The sequence below is a fragment of the Cyprinodon tularosa genome, unplaced genomic scaffold (genome assembly GCF_016077235.1).
Source record: "Cyprinodon tularosa strain WSP-4 unplaced genomic scaffold, ASM1607723v1 ctg1466, whole genome shotgun sequence".
Classification (NCBI taxonomy): Eukaryota; Metazoa; Chordata; class Actinopteri; order Cyprinodontiformes; family Cyprinodontidae; genus Cyprinodon; species Cyprinodon tularosa.
Genome location: NW_024038294.1, coordinates 15,359 through 35,139, shown reverse-complemented (window position 1 = coordinate 35,139; position 19,781 = coordinate 15,359). Strand labels below are relative to the sequence as shown.

Sequence of the window (19,781 nt, the reverse complement as noted above, 5' to 3'; positions counted from 1 at the left end):
AATTCCCACTGCAGAGATATTAGAATCCGGTCCTGAGGCTGATGTGTTTCTGTCATCAATTTATGATTCATAACTTCCAGCTCTTATCTTGTTTAAACTCTTCTGCTGGCCAGATGTTGACCGATCATGGTAAAAACATTCTGATTTTGTACTTAGGACTCCACAGAAAAGTAATATCCAGTTTTATTTCCAATAAAATAAACTCATGTGCCGTAATAATCCACCAAAGGTCATTTTTCAGCCATGGAAAGTAAGAATCAGGGGGTGAAAACACATAGTTCTCTGTGATGACGCTGGGCCGCCATTTTAGATCCATGTAGCGTTAAGATCAGATTACTTAAAAAAAAAAAAAAAAAAAAAAAACACCTCTTCATGAAATAAAATGCCACCCCACATGTAGTCGTGTCCCCATAAAGAGTAAAGAAGGCATTTTTTGGTCATTTAGTTTCACGTTGTCTTGACATCACCTTAAGCTGCGCACCCCTTTGAAAAATCCTGGATCTGCCTGATTATTCTTTCCATCTGACTTGTTTAGAATGAATTGCTGATTTTCCTCCTTTTATTCAGTCAGACTGAAAGTGTCCCTTTGAGAAGATGCAGAGATTTGATGCTCCTCAGCAAACAGACAGACCATCATCTCCAGACCTAAACAGAGGAACATTTCCAGTTTCCATCCACCTGAGGCTGTTTCCATCATTTCTAGGTGTGTTACTGAGTGAATGAGGATCAATGGGATTCAGTTCCATCGTTCAGGTTTAAACCATTAAAGATGAAACTCTGGAAAAAAAGGAGGATTTATTCAATGGCCAGATTTGAACACACTCAGGCTCTAAAAAGCAAAAAAGATTAATGCTGATGGAGGAGCAACAGGAAAGACTGGAGAAGACAGAAGGTGAATGACATTAAACTATTTATTTTAGCTTTAGTTTGGCTGGAAATATCAGAGAAAACATGGAAAAACATTGTTTGTAATTAGGGCTGCAACAACGAATCGATAAAATCGATAAAAATCGACTTTTAAAAGCGTTGGCAACGAATTTAATCATCGATTAGTTGTGTCGCGCGATTAATGCGTCATCCGCCGCCGCCGTCATCCCGGGGAAGAAAAAAAAATACGGCAGAGCGAGTCAGCGCCGCAGTTGCAGTGTTGCCAACTCAGCGACTTTTTAGACCCCTCCAGCGACTTTTTTTTTTAAAAAGCGACTAGCGACAAATCTGGCGACTTTTTACGGTGTCACTGGCGGCTTTTGGTGACTCTTACATGAAAGCATGTATCGTTCCTACTCTTGTCCTCCAGCGGCAGCTGCTGCCGTGGGGAGCCTCCCCCATCCCAACGCCTTTCTCCCTCTCCCACAAGAATCCCTCTCAGCGCTGCAGTCCGAGCTGCAGGATTTTAGTGAGGAGTTTACCCTCAGCGTCCAGACTGCAAATGAAGCGCGCATGCCCCGGGATTGACGGCGCAAATTGATCACAATAATTAAAATAGCCTGCGCTTTGTAAAGTGAAAAAAGTTGTAACATGCAACTTTTGTAAAAACAAATGAACATGGCACGGAAGCACCACTGTTATGATGCAGCACCTGAAAAGAAAACACGTTGGAGCCTTCAATGGCAGTGAAGAGAGCTGATCAGCAGGATGAGTAACCATGTTTGTTTCATTTTAAAGTGGGGAAACGTAAGTTAGTTTCTCAGGTAGCTCATCTGATGCTTTCCTTAGCTTGTTAGTAGGTTACAGACAGTGATAAGGTTGGCTACTTATTTTACTTTTAATTTCATTTGAATTAGCTTAAGCAGCGTTTATATTTTCTTTATAAATAAATTAATTTGCAAATTATGAGGGCAAGGCTTTTAAAGTTGAAATCTTCTGGCAAAGATAAAGTAAAGAAGATCCTGCAATTTATGGAAGTAAAGCAGAATAAAATCCAGCAAGATCAGTAATATGTCAATTAATTATCTGCCACATTCCCATGTAAATATCTGTCTTTGGAGGATGTGTTTTTTAGCACCCCTAGTTCTCTCATTTTTATTCCAAATACAATTTATAATTTGAATCACAGGGCTATTTTTATCTCTATGGTTCAGTATTTTCTCAAGTAGCAACTTTAACTGCTATACTTTCCTGTCTTAAAAGGCAGAACTCTCTAGTCTAAAAAAAACCTAATTTGTTGAAATGGGGGGGCCTATTGTTTGAACCCCTTAGGGGCTTTTAAAAACAAAAATGTCTTTTTTTGCGCTTTATGAAACAAAGTACCCTATATTTTGTGGATGTACAGCTACATTTCTCATGTAAGTTTGCGTAGTTTTAACACAAACATTTATTTTTCATATTGCACCAGTACAGTTAATGAGCAACCTGTACTTGTGTGCTTGTTTGTTCTGTCTAAAATGTTTATTTTGGAATAAAGAGGTTAATATAAAAAAAAATATTTTGTGTCCGATTCATCGATTAATCGAAAAAATAATCTGCCGATTCATCGATTTTCAAAATAATCGTTAGTTGCAGCCCTATTTGTAATTCATATGAAACCATAAAGAAGCACATTTTTACAATCCAAGAGGTTTTATTGCTGCTCGTTCATCAATTTAGAAGCGATTACAATAATTAAAAACATCCACAGCAGAATATAATCCATAAAATCAGTCGTATAAAATAGGTGATAGTTACTTTCAATCATAGCAGGTAAATAGAACATCTACAGAATCAAGAACAAAACTATTAGAATTAGTTCAAAGGAAAATTATACTTTCAAAAAAATGTTTAAAAAGCAGAAACTTTACACTTCTAGAGGAGAGTCAGATTTCTTTAATACATTATTAAGACAAAGGCTTTTTACCAAGTTAAAGCAGGTTCAAACTGATCAGTAAAAATAACATCAACATCATCAATCCTGTTTATCTTTTTAAACAAACATGTTTCATCATTTTAGGACTTCAATTTACCTGAACTACAGACTCCAGCCTCTAAACTGAGTTCTTTGATGTCCCGTAGTTTAACCCCATAATCCCAGCACCCCCTTTCAAGGTGGCTGGAGCTACTTTGCAACATTAATTAGCTTGTAGCTGACTAACTCTGAGACTGACACACACTTATATATGTCCCAAATCTTCATGTGAGACTCCTCTATAGATGATCTACTTCATTCTAATATCCATTGACCATAGCTCTAACCCTGTGCCAAAAACAGTTGGAGTTTTGGTGGGCCTGGTTTCAACAACACACGTAGCAGGGCTGATTGATGCATTGCTAATGAAAGCCAACAAGACACTGAATTAGCTAAACTCTGATCATTTGCAGCTGATCTCTTAGAAAATCCTCCAAAAACATCAGCAACACTGAGCAAAGCTCATTAAATCTGTCTTAGCTTTCCTTTTATTTTCATCTGAAGATATTTTCATCTGAATAAAAGTCTGTTTCTGGAATATATCCAACCACAGCTTAAAGGAGAAGTTCGGTTTTTTACACTTTAAGCCCATTTTCTGTAGTGTCCAGGATGAAATCGAATGATTGACACCAAAAGTTTGACAATTGCTCCTGTCTCTGCTTTTTGGCTCATTTAGAATCCACCCCTGGCTGCTTTAGAATGGCTAGCATAGAGCATGTCCGATAATGTCCTTAAAACAACCTTAAACGTTCTTTTTTTAAAATATGCTACTCACTGTGTCGTCAGCGCTGTTCAATGACGTTCCAAAAAAAGTTTCGTAAAGAAAAAACGTTCCTGTAGTGTTTTATTTAGCATTTTGTAAATCCCATTGAGTTCTGTTGGAATAGTCAATATTCCGCTGCCACCGGAAACGGAAATGGGGCCTGTTTACACAGTTGTAGTCTTTTCGCTTCACTCTGTGTACTCCGACGTCGAGGTGCTAACGTCTCTGTTAAACATTTTAAAAAACTCTAAAAATGGAATACGAAAGGTGGATTCTTGATTCTCGACGTCGGAGTACACAGAGTGAAGCGAAAAGACTACAACTGTGTAAACAGGCCCCATTTCCGTTTCCGGTGGCAGCGGAATATTGACTATTCCAACAGAACTCAATGGGATTTACACAATGCTAAAAAAACACTACAGGAACGTTTTTTCTTCACGAAACTTTTTTTGGAACGTCATTGAACAGCGCTGACGACACGGTGAGTAGCATATTTAAAAAAAAGAACGTTTAAGGTTGTTTTAAGGACATTATCGGACATGCTCTATGCTAGCCATTCTAAAGCAGCCAGGGGGTGATTCTAAATGAGCCAAAAAGCAGAGACAGGACCAATTGTCAAACTTTTGGTGTCGATCATTCGATTTCATCCTGGACACTACAGAAAATGGGCTTAAAGTGTAAAAAACCGAACTTCTCCTTTAACAATCAGGTAACAGTTTGCTACGTCTCAAAAAAATTGTTTTCTGAATAAATTCATCCAGAAAATAGTTGTGCCACACCATACCAACAATCACACAGTGGGGGTCTCTCTGGATTTTTTTAAATTGAAACATCTAGAACTTCTCATTTGCTTATTGTACTGATAGAAAACTCGCTTCATCTGCAACCAAGATGTTGTTGTTGCACTTTATTAAGTTTATTCCCTTTATCACAGAAAAAGCAAGAAATTATGAATGTAAACAGCTTTTCTGTTAGGGCGACGTTCTATTTTTGGCCATTTAAATCGAATTTACTCAGGACCAAAATAATTAACTTTCTTATGTTCACATCCACATATTCGCCCAGGACCTGAATATTTACCAGGTTAACAATATCTTATCTGTTCTAGTTTCAATGTAAACAGAGCTGTTAATTCATGGCTTTATGAAAACTTTTAGAAAAAGAAAAAAAGGACATTAACCCGTGGACATTTTATCTCCAACATGGAAAACGACTCTACTGTTCATTCCTGTGGCATCTAACTTTTATGACTTATGTTAAACAAATGGTTTTTGTTTTTTTAATTCAATAAATCATTCCACATCATGCATAAATAAATGTCACCTGGATACTTAAATTACCTTCTCATTTAAAATCTTTGTGAATAATCATTCAGAACAGGTTCTCACCTGTGTGAATTCTCATGTGTTTAGTCAAATAACTTTTTAGAGTAAAACTTTTGCCACAAATCGTGCAAGAAAAAGGCTTCTCACCTGTATGAATTCTGGTGTGTTTATCAAGATCAGTCTTAGATGTGAAGCGTTTTCCACAGGACAGACATAAAAAAGGCTTCTCACCCGTGTGAATTCTCATGTGTATCTCAAAATGAGATTTCCGAGTGAAGCATCTTCCACAGGAAAGACATTCAAAAGGCTTCTCACCAGTGTGAATTCTCATGTGTCTAGTCAAACTGCTTCTTTCAGTAAAGTTCTTGTTACAATTGTTACAGGTAAAAGGCTTCTCACCCTTGTGAATTCTCATGTGCCTGTCAAAATGAGATTTCTGAGTGAAGCGTTTTCCACAGGACAGACATAAAAAAGACTTCTCACCCGTGTGAATTCTCATGTGCGTGTCAAAATGAGATTTCTGAGTGAAGCGTTTTCCACAGGACAGGCATAAAAAAGGCTTCTCACCCATGTGAATTCTCATGTGCGTGTCAAAACGAAATTTCTGAGTGAAGCTTTTTCCACAGGACAGACATTCAAAAGGCTTCTCACCAGTGTGAATTCTGGTGTGAGTAGTCAAACTACTTCTTTTAGTAAAATTCTTGTTACAAATGTTACAGGTAAAAGGCTTCTCACCAGTGTGAATTCTGGTGTGAGTAGTCAAACTACTTCTTTTAGTAAAATTCTTGTTACAAATGTTACAGGTAAAAGGCTTCTCACCTGTGTGAATTCTGATGTGAATATTAAGATCAGTCTTAGAGGTGAAGCGTTTTCCACAGGACAGACATAAAAAAGGCTTCTCACCCGTGTGAATTCTCATGTGTATCTCAAAATGAGATTTCCGAGTGAAGCATCTTCCACAGGAAAGACATTCAAAAGGCTTCTCACCTGTGTGAATTCTCATGTGTGTAGTCAATTGACTCTTGGCAGTAAAGTTCTTGTTACAATTGTTACAGGTAAAAGGCTTCTCACCTGTGTGAATTCTGGTGTGAGTAGTCAAACTACTTCTTTTAGTAAAATTCTTGTTACAAATGTTACAGGTAAAAGGCTTCTCACCTGTGTGAATTCTGGTGTGTTTAGTCAAGTGACTCTTGAAACTAAAATTCTTGTTACAAATGTTACAGGTAAAAGGCTTCTCACCAGTGTGAATTCTTGTGTGTCTTTCAAGTTTAGATTTCTTAATAAAGCTTTTTCTACAGATCTTACACTGATAACACTTCAGACTCATGTGAGCCATTAAATGCTCTTTTTTTAGAAAGTTTTCTCCACATGTTAAACATGGTAAAGGTTTCTCTCCTGTATGTTCAGCTTCCTGCCTTAGAACAAGCTGCTCTTTCTGCTCACTTATGGGGAGCTCCATGGTTTCCTCTTTTGTCCAGGGATGTTCTGGTTCTTGCTGCTCTTCTTTTATCTGCGGATGTTCAGATTCCTCTTGGTCCAAACTGGAATTCCTCTCCTGTCCACAGAGCTGCTGGTCAGAGAAAACCTCTTTTCCAACATAATCAGGCAGGCGGTCTGGAAAGACAAACACAGCAATAGGGTTGTCAAAAGTATCGATACTCAAAAAAGTATTGATACTGAAACGTTGTATCCGGATACAATACTCATTTTCAAAAGTATCGAGTACCAGTCGCACCTAAACAGTCATTCATCTAAAGTGCAGAATAGAGGAAAATGCACTTTCTGAACACTGTGTGATCGAATAATTCTGTGCACTTTTCAGTTTCAGACTTTTTTTGTAACAGTTGCAGCTGCTGAGAATTATTTTTGTTTCTTAACCAGTTTGGCTGGTGTCATTGTTATGTGTGCAAAGCATAGCCAAGTAAGGAAAACTTAATTTTAATTTTGTAAGTTTTTAATCAAGCTTGCTAAATACTGTGCACAGAAAACAACCTCAAAATGTTGTTCTTATTGTTTATTGTATGTATTTATTTATTGTATTTTAATTATTAATCAAAATAATTCAGTTGAAATTTTATCCTTGTGGTATCGAAAATGGTATCGAGTATCGAATATTTTCCTTAGTATCGGTATCGAGTTGAAAAGTTTAGTATCGTGACAACCCTACACAGCAAAAACACTTTCTGTTGGTGGTTAAATAAAAGACACTTCACTTTAATCATCCTTGTGTCAATCTAACTACATAAAAAGAGACTAGAACTACATCTCCCAGCATGCACTGCAGCTCTGACATCTCAGTCAGAGGTTTGGGCCTCCACTTTAATCTTTAAAGCTTTAGATTATGTCTGAACAGAACATGCTTTTCTTTTTTTTTCCCAGTACAAAAACCCAATCTTAGTTTTCCAAACAATTTAATTATTGATGTTTTACTGAAGGGTTAAAACATCCTGTGGGATCTAGCCTTGATTTCCATTTAGAGAACCGATATTAAATAACTACCGTATTTTCACGACTATAAGGCGCATAGAGGGCTGGGTACCGAACTTCGGTCCTTTTATGGTACCGACCGAAATGCTTCGGTTCTACAGAGTATCGAAACATGCCTCGTCTTTCGGTGCCAAGTTTCGGTGATTGGCTGTAACACTTAACGTGATTGCGTCATCCAGGAAAAATACACAGGTGGTCCCGCCTACAGCCAGGGTTAATGTGTATCTGTTGTGAACTGGTTGCGAGCGTCGTGGAACCCCTTTAAAATGCCCCCCAGGTCAAAAGTGTGACTTCACTTTATTAACACTGATGCTAATAGTGCGCAATGCAATACATCGTGCACGGAAACAATTTAAGAGCAGAAAGATGCTCTGTGTTTGACTGCAAGAAGAGCGGACCGCAGCCGGCGCTCTCAGCAGCCCGTGGGCAGAGCAAAGCTAGAGCGGAGTGAATCATGCTGCTTTCAAACTGGACGCACCAGGAGCAGCAAAATCGCGTCTGCTGCTTCCTTTTTGCTGCTTGTAACAGCTTCTGACGCGCGGCTGAAGCAGCTTTGCTGCTCTGGCTGCGCGGTCGAAAAGTGGCTCTGACGCGCGTTGGGCGGAGCTACCCTATCCTTTATTTGCCTTGCAGCTATATTTGCTGTGATCAGTGGGAATAAAGTAGTTTTATTATGTTTTTAAGTGGGAAAATCCACCTGAAAACTTCATCAGTGCAGTCAGTTCATCCTGCCTTCCAATATTTCTGTCGGAGCCGCTCAGACCCCCACATACCAGCGGTGCGCTGTCAGTAGGATCCCATTCAACGGGCTTGTTTGTCAGACATGGTAATTTTTCTAAAGGAAAACTGCTAAGGAAAAAGGTCCTCACAATGTAGGGTGACCAAACGTCCGTATTTCCCAGGACATGTCCGTATTTCATGTCCTGTCCTGGGCGTCCCGGGTTTTTTTAGAAAGTGAGGATATGTCCTGATTTTTTAAATCACCTTCATTGGACTTTTAAATTAATAGGCACTAGGGCACTGCGCACGACGCTGCATGTGACGTAATCCATAAGCCGCTTCAGTGCGGGCAGCCCTGTTCTTAATCAGAAGATGGATAGCGTGGCTGTCAGTACGCCAACAACATGCAAAAGCGCAAATGTATGTTTACCGACAATTTATAAAACAGTTTCCCCGCTTTCTGACTGGGTCGAGACACAATGGATGCCTTGTGCACAGTGTGCAAAGCAGGCACATATGTCTCGGTGTCCAATGGAGGTGCAAGGGATCTGAAAAGCCACCTGGACACCAAAAGTAAAGATAAGTCTATTGACATGTTTGTTCGTTTTTGGTACATTTTGAACTATTTTTGCTACACAAGAGGTATGTTTTGTTAATTAGCTCATTTGTTAATTTATTTTTTCCAATAATCTAAAGAACAGACAATATTTCGTTCATTACTGAGGCTGAGTATCATCTGTTATTGGGAGTTGAGAGTTATTGTTAATTTTTGTTAATTGAGGGATGTTTAGATGAGACATTATTTCTTTCATTCTGCTATTCATTCTGTTGGGATATATTGCCAAAATGGACATGCCTGAGACTGAAACTTCTGTTATATGAATAACAGATAAACCATCCAGAAATTAAAAACAGCTAAAAGCGCTACTACTGCTAAAATAGACCAGGTGTATTTGTGGTGTTGCAGTGACGGAGTCCAGCGGGTTTGAGTAGATTTAACGACCAGTTAATTGAATCTCAGACTTATAATCCAATAGAGAATTGGTGATTTGGGACTTCGGCTGCGTTGTTTGTTGGTTGCTGCTATTCTGAAGCCGTGAGATCAAATTGTGGATTGGTGCAGCACAAAAGGGTTCTTAAAGTCACAGCGACTGGGTCAGTGTAGGCCACGTTGGCAGAGATTGTCATCTCCCCCTAGTGGTAGCTTATGTAATTACAATTACTCAGCTGGTTCCAGTGTTTGAGATCCAAATTGTGTAGTGCTCTCGTTGACGCCATCTGGTGGCGTAAGCGTGTTATTGCAACAACAGTTTGAAAATTCCCAGGTGAAGGCACCTTGTCTCCCCCTGGTGGTGGCTTCTGAAATTGCAGCTGAATGGTGTAGAGAAGGAGTGACTTGTTTTTTTTTTCTTAATTTTTCTTTTTCTTTCTTTCATGCTGTTTCACTATTGCTTTCTGTGCTGTGGACAAACAGTGTTTTAACAATTGGAGAGTGGTTAAACTTAAACTGCAGGTATAAAGAAACAAAACCTCAGGTTTAATTGTGCAGCTGCTGCCACCTTTTACCACTTCTGCCAGGTTTTCTAACACTGCGTTATCCATTTTGTGTGCAAGAGTTGTTTGTTAACAGTGTTCTACACATATATACATACACACGCACACACCTATACACATATACACAATTTCCAACCAGCCAATCTTACTTACTGAAAGGTGAGTGAATCAAACCATTAGAAACCCACAGATTTAAAAGCAAATCGGCAACCTGTCAAATTAAAGAGGTCGCAAGTTGAAAGCAACCTGCGTATTGTTTTATCCGCACGTTGTACACCTGCCGTATAGGTAACGAACCTACAGTAAACGGAGTGTGTTTGTTTAGTGCGTGTAGTGCTAACACGGTTAGCGATTTGTAGCCAGTGCGCTGCGTTTCCTGCTTTGTGTTCCCCCTAGCGAATCAAATCGATAGGGATCAGGATCAGCAAGCAGTGGGAGATTCTGCGGCCTTCATCGAAATGGAAGCCCAGAACTTAATAAGCTCGTGATTTCGTTGTCAGAAGACGAACACAGAGCCCTTAATAGTCTCGATCTAGAGGCTTGTGACAGAGAGATTCAGAAACTAATGGAGTCAACTAGGAAGCCAGGGAAAGAAAGGCTTATCGCAAACGTGCTTGGTCAGCTTGCGTTACTGTACCAGAGAAAGTCACAAGTAGAAATAGAACTGCGCCTGAAGGCCGAAGCACTGCGTGTAAAAGCCGAAGAACTGTGTTTAGAAGCTAAAGTAAGGGCAAGGAAGGCAGAAGAGAATAGGATGGTGACTTCCAACGTCCTGGAAGAACGGCAAAGGGGGGTAGCTCCCTGCCCGCAGGACGAAAGGTCAGATGAAGGGTCAAACGAAGAGTCAGACGAAGGATCAGAAGAAGGGTCAGATGAAGGATCAGACGAAAGATCAGAAGAAAGAACAGCAGGTTCTCTTAAGAGAGAAGAAAGCGAACCCACCCCTGCTTTAGATAAGTTTGGTAGAAAGGGTACCAGGGGAGATCCTCCTCTGGCAGCCACAGAGCAGAGAGCTAGCATGAGGGAGCAGGGAAGGTTCGGTAGTGTAGTGCGTAGCTCCATCCAGCAGAGAAGTTTTAGACCGCAGAGGATGCAGGACCTGAGCGGCATGCCAAGCCCCAGTTATAGAGCGACAAGCAGGTCAGACCAAACACGAAGCACGATCTGCTATGACACACCCTTGCCACAAAGGCAGCTGTACAGCCAACTATGGGACACTGGTGAGCGTTACCGCCCTGACCCGCGGCCATGGCCTAAAGGCTACGGAGCAACAGGTTCACCAGTGTATCATGAGCGGTCTCACCTGCCTCCAAGGAGGTCAGAGCAGAGCTTTCCACCCTACCGCGACCATAGCTGGCTAGAGCTCTCAGATGAGGATTCAGATGGTCCAGCCCCAGTCCCAGAACAGGGATTACGGATGCGACAACTTGAATCCCTCGCCCAGGACATAGAGCGTTTTGACCCCAGCAACACTGAATCCACCATTGAAGACTACCTTAGAGAGGTAGAACGCTGTCTTTTAGACTTACCCCATCCCTCCGCCCGGGAGAAGTTAAAGTTAATCTGGAAAACTACTTCCAGAAGCGTGCATTGTTGGATCCTCAGGCTTGCCCACCAGAGGGCGCCGAGGATCCTCTTTTGTTCTTTGTTTCTTTCCATTAGGACTGGAGTTACTACTGGGATCTGGAGATTACCCTCTGTCTCCAGCAGAGTGCGCCGTGGGTCTCCTAGGGCTGGAGTCTTCCTGCACACCTGTTGTTAATTGACTCATCAGGAGACCTCCTCTTTATAAGCTCCTGCCAGACCTTGCTTCCACGCCGCAGTGTTGATCTTAGTTGGTTAGCTTCCAAAGCCTCTGTAACTGATTGAATCCTGGCTGTCTCTAGTGTGAGATCAGATTCTAATCTCACCTTTGTCTGTGCCTCACAGGAAACCTGTCTCTGGTCTGAAGCTCAGGAAGAGCTGCCTCACTGGAACCCAGTCTCTGGTCTGAAGCTCTGGGAGAGCTGCATCACAGGAAACCAGTCTCAAGCCTGAAGCTCTAGGAGAGCTTAACCTGCTAATCTGCCCTGGTGAGCCAACCTGAAGGTTCCTATGTGGAATCACCGTGAAGAATCCTTTGTGGACATTCTCTGTTGTTCTCTGCAATGAGCTGGAAGCACACCCTGAAGAACCCTATGTGGATTTTCCCTGTTGTTCTCTGCTTTGAGCTGGAAGCTCAGCCTGAGCAATCCTATGTGGATTTTCCCTGTTCTCTGCAGTGAGCTGGAAGCTCAGATCTAGGTCTGCCATGCTAAGCCTGAAGCTAGATGCTTAGCTTCCCATGAACTCTGCTAACCAACAGTCTCCAGTCCCAGTCAAGACTTTAGTGAACCAGCCCTGAATCAGTTCCAGTGTTTCATTCCTTGTGCTTGTGCAAATAAACTCTGTTGGACTTTTACCCGGTTTCCGTGTGTGTTCTGCATTTTGGGCTGAATTCTGATACCCATCATGAAAGAACACTGTGGCCAAACACAAAGCCCAGCAGATCACCTCCGTCGGTGGATTGAGGAACGGGACGCTCAGATCAATGGACATTCACAAACCCTCCGTGAGTTACAGCAGAATCAAACACTCGCTAGCCACTTTGATATTGGCAACGCCACGTCAGCGACACGTCCTGCTCCGAATTCACTTCCGTCTCCTAGGTCACCGGCAATGACGTCACTTCCCAATCAAGATAATAATCCTCCTTTCTGGTCAGAACCCAGCCCGTCGTTTTCTGCACTCAGCCCTTCTCTGCCTGAGAGAATTTTCCGGCAATCCAAGAAAGCTCAGGTGATTTCTGTTTCAGTGTCAGTTTTTTTTTAGTTTTCACGATTCTAGTTTTCTTTAGATAAGGATAGGATAGCTTTTGTTGTTTCTTTTTTGTCCGGTGAAGCCCTTGAATGGGCGGAGATCAGATTTCCGCCTAAAACTAGAGTTAACTGTACCTATGAAACATTCATCCAGGATATGGAAAGAACCTTTAATCAGGTCACTAAGTCCACCGTTTCTAGTAGTCTTCTAGAAACTAAACAGGGTGATAGATCCGTTGCCGAGTTTTCTGTAGATTTCCAGTTTAAAGCAGACGCTTACGGGTGGAACGAGTCTGCACCTAAGACCGCGTTTCTCCTTGCTCTAAATGAACCTGTCAGAAACGAGCTAACCTTTTTCAATGAGCCAGCTAACCTTGAGGACCTCATAGAGCTAGCTATAGGGCTAGATATTGAACTGCGAACCAGATCCAGACCAGTCCATCATCAGACTCAGAATTCCAGTTCCTTTTTGCACCAGGTCAGTCTCAGCTCTCATTTACATGATCCTCATATTTCTCCATCCGTTAAAGGACTCAAGATAGGCCCACCAGTCACACATTAGAGCTCCCCACATCCATGAGTCTGATCTTTGGACTTATTTTTATGGGGATAGAGAGGATATCTTCCCCTTCAAGCCACCACATTCAGCTCCACCCCAGTCAGATCCAGTTCCAGAACCAGATAATAACCCAGTTAGTCTTAAACCTGTTCCCATGCCTGATTCTCTAGCCACTGAACCTGCAATCCATTCAGGAACTCTAATCTTTCAACCAGTTAGCCTTTTGCCAGAATCAGCCGGTAATCCTGTTAGTTTAGCTCCAAAGACCCCTCGGCGTAAGAAACGGCGTCGCCTTAAATCAGCTCTGTGCCGTCTAGAGACCCCTGGGTCAGCTCTGTGCCGTCTAGAGACCCCTGAGTCAGCTCTGTGCCGTCTAGAGACCCCTGAGTCAGCTCTGAGCCATCTAGAAACCCCTGAGCCTGCCCTATGCCGTCCAGAGACCCCTGAGCCTGCCCTGTGCCGTCCAGAGACCCCTGAGCTTAAACTTAAGAGGGCTTCAGAATGTGGTGTTGGTGAAGATATGCCTCCAAGAGCCCCTCAGCAGAGGCCACAAACCGCCAAGAGCCCTCTACAGATGCTTCAAGCCACCTCAGACACTGAACATGTGCCTCCTTGGGTGGTCTCCCCTGTTCCTGAGATGGAACCACAGTCGGTGGTTTCTCCTGTTCCTCAGGTGGAACCACAGTCGGTGGTTTCCCATGTTCCTGAGGTGGAGCTACAGCCGGTGGTCTCCCCTGTTCCTGATGAGGAACCGCAGTCGGTGGTTTCTCCAGTTCCTGACCGGGAGCTGCAGTCGGCGGTCTCTCCAGTTCCTGACCAGGAGCCGCAGTCGGCGGTCTCTCCAGTTCCTGACCGGGAGCCGCAGTCGGCGGGCTCCCCTGTTCCTGACCGGGAGCCGCAGTCGGCGGGCTCCCCTGTTCCTGACCGGGAGCCGCAGTCGGCGGGCTCCCCTGTTCATGACCGGGAGCCGCAGTCGGCGGGCTCCCCTGTTCCTGACCGGGAGCCGCAGTCGGCGGGCTCCACTGTTCCTGACCGGGAGCCGCAGTCGGCGGGCTCCCCTGTTCCTGACCGGGAGCCGCAATCGGCGGGCTCCCCTGTTCCAGTCCGGGAGCAGCAATCGGCGGGCTCCCCTGTTCCAGTCCAGGAGCCGCATTCGGCGGTCTCCTCAGAGCCTCCTCCAGAGCCGCAATCGGCGGGCTCTCCAGTTCCAGACCCGGAGCCGCAATCGGCGGGCTCTCCAGTTCCAGACCCGGAGCCGTAATCGGCGGGCTCTCCAGTTCCAGACCCGGAGCCTCAATCGGCGGGCTCTCCAGTTCCAGACCCGGAGCCGCAATCTGTGGGCTCCCCTTCTCCAGAGCCGCAATCGGCGGGCTCCCCAGTTCCAGACCCGGAGCCGCAATCGGCGGGCTCCCCTGTTCCAGTCCGAGAGCTGCTGTCGGCGGTCTTCTCAGAGCCTGTTCCAGCACCACAGTCGGCGGTCACCACTGAGCCTGTTCCTGAGCCGCCGAAGAGGGGACAGGATACCCCGTGGGGGTACCTACTAAAAGTTGGTCGTCATCCTCCTGAGAAGCTGCCTCACCTCCGGCCCCGCGGCCGGCCCCCAGAGCGTCGGCTTCGCTTTCGGCCCTGCGGCAGAACCCCGGAGCGTCAGCTTCGCTGCAGACCCCGTGGCAGACCCCCAGAGTGTCAGCTTCGCCGCAGACCCCGCAGTCGGCCACCTAAGACTCTGCTCCGCTGCCAGATCCTCGGCCGGTCTCCAGAACCTCAGCCATGCCTCCAGCCCGGCAGTGGTCCTCCTAAGACGCTGCTTCGTCTCCAGCCCTGCGGTCGGCCTCCTGAGCATCTGTCTCGCCTCCGGCCCAGCGGTAGGCCCCCTGAGAATCGGCCTCGCCTCTGTCTCAACGGGCGACCTCCTGAGCAGCTGCTACGCCTCCACTGCCGGTCCCTCGGCCGGCCACCCGAGACTCTGTCCAGCTGCCGGTCCCTCGGCCGGCCACCCGAGACTCTGTCCCGCTGCCGGTCCCTCGGCCGGCCAACGGAGACGTGCCCAAAAAATTTTCTGGGTTTTCTTTTGTTTTCATCCACCGTAAGTGGATCGTTTTCTGTTCTGGACTTTGTTTTTGTTTTTTGCCCTCCTGGCCTGTCTCCTCCATCGCCCACTCTGGATGGGTTGTTTTTTGTTTTCTGGACTTTGTTTTTTGTTCCTGGCCCTCCTTGCCTTAGTGCCCCCTCCGCCCACCCTGGGTGGGATTGTTTTTTGTTTATTTTTGTTGAATTTTTTCAGGGGGCGTCTGGAATCCGCCCTTGAAGGGGGGGCTCTGTTAGGATCCTCGGGCTTGCCCAGCAGAGGGCGCCGAGGATCCTCTTTTGTTCTTTGTTTCTTTCCATTAGGACTGGAGTTACTGCTGGGATCTGGAGATTACCCTCTGTCTCCAGCAGAGTGCGCCGTGGGTCTCCTAGGGCTGGAGTCTTCCTGCACACCTGTTGTTAATTGACTCATCAGGAGACCTCCTCTTTATAAGCTCCTGCCAGACCTTGCTTCCACGCTGCAGTGTTGATCTTAGTTGGTTAGCTTCCTAAGCCTCTGTTACTGATTGAATCCTGGTTGTCTCTAGTGTGAGATCAGATTCTAATCTCACCTTTGTCTGTGCCTCACCGGAAACCTGTCTCTGGTCTGAAGCTCAGGAAGAGCTGCCTCACTGGAACCCTGTCTCTGGTCTGAAGCTCTGGGAGAGCTGCATCACAGGAAACCAGTCTCAAGCCTGAAGCTCTAGGAGAGCTTAACCTGCTAATCTGCCCTGGTGAGCCAACCTGAAAGTTCCTATGTGGAATCACCCTGAAGAATCCTTTGTGGACATTCTCGGTTGTTCTCTGCAATGAGCTGGAAGCACACCCTGAAGAACCCTATGTGGATTTTCCCTGTTGTTCTCTGCTTTGAGCTGGAAGCTCAGCCTGAGCAATCCTATGTGTATTTTCCCTGTTGTTCTCTGCAGTGAGCTGGAAGCTCAGATCTAGGTCTGCCATGCTAAGCCTGAAGCTAGATGCTTAGCTTCCCATGAACTCTGCTAACCAACAGTCTCCAGTCCCAGTCAAGACTTTAGTGAACCAGCCCTGAATCAGTTCCAGTGTTTCATTCCTTGTGCTTGTGCAAATAAACTCTGTTGAACTTTTACCCGGTTTCCGTGTGTGTTCTGCATTTTGGGCTGAATTCTGATACCCATCATGACTTGCATGTGTTCATAGAGAGCCTCCAGCCCTCTGTTCGAGACCGCTATTCCTCTCTTTGTCAAGCACTGAGAGAGGAATATTCAGTGCACACTGATCCGGGCTCCGCGATGTTCAGTGCCCTCAGCATCCAACAGAAAAGAAATGAATCGCCGAGAGATTATTATTGTCGGTTGTGAGCCGCATATTTTCAGGGGCGCAGCGCCCCTGGGTTGGAGGAAGACCACTCACTAAAATACCTTTTCCTCCACAATCTTCATGACAGCATAAGATATGTTACCATGTACTGCCGAACCAAAACCCTCATCATGCAAGAAATAAGGAAATATGCACAGATTGCATGGGAAAAGCGCGTCCGCACCAGCAAGGGTACAGATAGCGAACACAGGGTCCTACAGGTTCAGGCAGAATCAGGGAGAAAGTTAGAATTCGAGGGACAAGAGGTTCCTCCTTCCAAAGCCAGACTTAAAAAGGGATCATGCAACCGTGATACCGGCCCACAAGAAAGGAGAGCTTTCCAGGATTGGAGGAGTTCACAGAATAGAGAGGACAGTGGGTTCCAAACGAGGTACAGATCAGAGATGAGCCGATACAGCAGACAGCCTGACCAAAGGAAGCTTAAGGAGTGTGAAGGGAGAGATCAGGATGAGAAGCTAGAGCAGTCAGCCATGAAGGAGATGGAAGCTAACCTCCGTAGGTTGTTAACAGAAATGGTTCGTCAGATCAACAACCCCTCTCAAGACCCAGTTGGACATGAAAATCCTCCAGGAAAACCTGACCCGAAGCCTCCATCAGCATGACTAGGCGGGGACTTACCTTCCACAGCTTCCTTATTACACTTAGTGGAAAAGGAAGGTCCAGGTGGTAAAACCCCAGAATCCCCTCAGATCTCCTCAGGAAGAACCTTTATTTTGGTCCACCTCTTTTCAGAGAAGACCAATCCCCACTAGGGATGGGGATCGTTAATATTTATTAATATCAATACCTTTATCGATACTCCTTATCGATCCGAGTCTTTATCAATACCACTATCAATACTTTTCTGTTATTTGTTGGAAAGACGACGCAACAACATTTTTTTAACAGAACTGGTATTGCTTTTATTGCTTAACAAGTGAGCATAACAAAAGGGTTTCTAGCCTTCAATAAACATGGCTAATGTAATAGGCCACTTCGAAATGACATAAAACTAACTAGAATATATTTTCACAATTGTTGGTTAATGTATTGTCTACTGTCAATTTTCATCATGTTTTTAGTGATTAGGAAAATATTTAACAAATAAATAATTGTATTTTAAATTAAATGTAATTTTTAATAAATGTTGGCATCAGTAGTTTAATTATATATTCTAAAATAGTTAGAGAAATATACAACTGTATTACTCATGTTTCTCGCCAAAAACTAAATTTCCCGTTTTCTTTACGTTACACTTGAACGCATCATGATAACCTAATTGTCGTTTTACTGAGCCAATCTGAACACATCATCACGCAGCACGTCTGAAACTTTATTTACTTTTCAAGCTAACTAGCTTGTATGCTTCCGATTACAAGACGGATTTCACAATTACTATTTTTAACTGACCGGACAAGCTACAAAGTCTGTGTGCGCTTACCAGTGGTACTCTGAGTGGATGATGAAGACGGGCCTGACTGTGGTGCGGCGGCAGCAGCCGGAGGAGGAGGAGTCTTTTCCGTTCAGCCATTCTCGAGTCGCGAGCAAAGTTAAGTGCCAGACATCACTTGTTTTACTTTTAATATCTGTTTGTTTACAATTTCATTACAAAACATTGGTGGACATGCTGCAGTGATTGGATTGATTAGATTTAAATGCTGTGACGCGACTCGAGGGACACACAATTATGTTACAGGACCTCCGGGAGAAAAAAAAAAACGACCAGACTCGATAGTGGTATCGATAAGCCCAAACCCTATTGATTTTTAGGTTTTGAAAAAAGCGGAACCGGGTCCTTGATGGAACCGGGTTTCGATCCCCATCCCTAATCCCCACTCCTGTAATGAATTGCACAACTATTCATTACAGGAATTGTTAAGCATTTTTCATAAATAAATTTTGAATGAAATTATCATTTGTTATTGGAGTTATTGCTGTTGACTTGTACTGAAAAGCATTTTTAATAAATCAACTGTAGATATAGACATCTCTATGCATGGGAACAGAGGTCCCAACCCCCACCCCGTGCTCCAAGGTGTCCTGGTTTTCCGAAAGGAAAATATGGTCACCCTATCACAATGTAACAGTGAATATTAGACACTGATGTGTCTTTATGTAAGAGGAAAAATGTAAATGGAAAAATCAGAGCTTAAAATAAAACTCAAGATTTGTACTTTTTTATGTTGTGTAATTTTCTTTTTCTTCGAATTGATATTATAAAATTGGTATCGAAAAAAGTATCGTTCAGGAACCGGTATCGCAGTGAAGGTATCGGTATTGGTACCGGAACCGAAAATTTTTGAACAATACCCAGCCCTAGGTGCATATAAACGTCTTTTTTTCCCCTCAAAATGTGCGGCGCGCCCTTTGGTGCGGTGCGCCCTATGTGTGTTGTTACTGCGGACTTTTGAGACCACCATGCACCATGCAGAACTCCTCATCTCCTCATTGAGGAGATGATGAAAGAGTGGCTGAGGGAGGTGAATGTAAGGAGACCAGGTGGTTTTTTTCCACTCATCACCATCTCTGTTAATCTGTGACTCCATGCGTGCCCATCTCACAGCTGATGTGAAAAACATGGTGAAACAAATGAACGCTGTGCTTATTGCGGGAGATCTGACAAAGGAACTTCAACCGCTCGACATCGGTGTGAACCGGACGCAGCAGCTGCAGAAGAAGCAGCGAGTTTACATGCAAAGTCAATGGTTGACGCCCGTATAGGCGCAGCAAAAGGTCCCGCAACGCGTTTTGAGCAGCAGGCGCAGCGTGTCGGGAGCGTTTAAGCATCTGACGCGCTGCTGCTCGAGATGGAAAAATTGAAGTTTTGCTGCTGGACAGCAAATATAGCTGCAAGGCAAAGAAAGGATAGTGAAGCTCCGCCCAACGCGCGTCAGAGCAGCTAAGCTGCTTCAGCCGCGCGTCAGAACTAACTGGTACAATCTAAGGATGATGACTTTGATGGGTTCGATTAATACTTTGTAATAAATACATGAATAAAGCACAATCACACTCAGTTTTGCTCCCGCTCTATTTTTAAATACGCAGTAGAGGTATTTAAACGAAGTAGAGGACATGTACCTGTATATAAAAAACGCGCCCTATAGTCCGGTGCGCCTTGTGTGTGTGTTAAATACAGAAATGACACACATAACTGAGACTGCGCCTTTTAGTACGGTGCGCCTTATGGTCGTGAAAATACGGTAAAACAATCTGAATATCTCTCAACCGTCTCAAAAATTCCATCTTGCTTTGC

At 44.2% G+C, this 19,781-nt stretch overlaps 1 protein-coding gene across 1 annotated transcript; it reads right to left on the bottom strand.

The window, feature by feature from the left end:
• Nucleotides 1–4,861: 4,861 nt before the first annotated feature.
• Nucleotides 4,862–6,516, bottom strand: LOC119779380 (gastrula zinc finger protein XlCGF26.1-like). The gene is made up of 3 exons (XM_038279011.1): nucleotides 6,041–6,516; nucleotides 5,789–5,956; nucleotides 4,862–5,704 (listed from the first exon to the last, which is right to left on the bottom strand). The coding sequence occupies exons 1-3, from the start codon at nucleotides 6,426–6,428 to the stop codon at nucleotides 5,016–5,018; spliced, it is 1,245 nt and encodes a 414-aa protein (XP_038134939.1). The 5' UTR covers nucleotides 6,429–6,516; the 3' UTR covers nucleotides 4,862–5,015.
• Nucleotides 6,517–19,781: the final 13,265 nt, after the last annotated feature.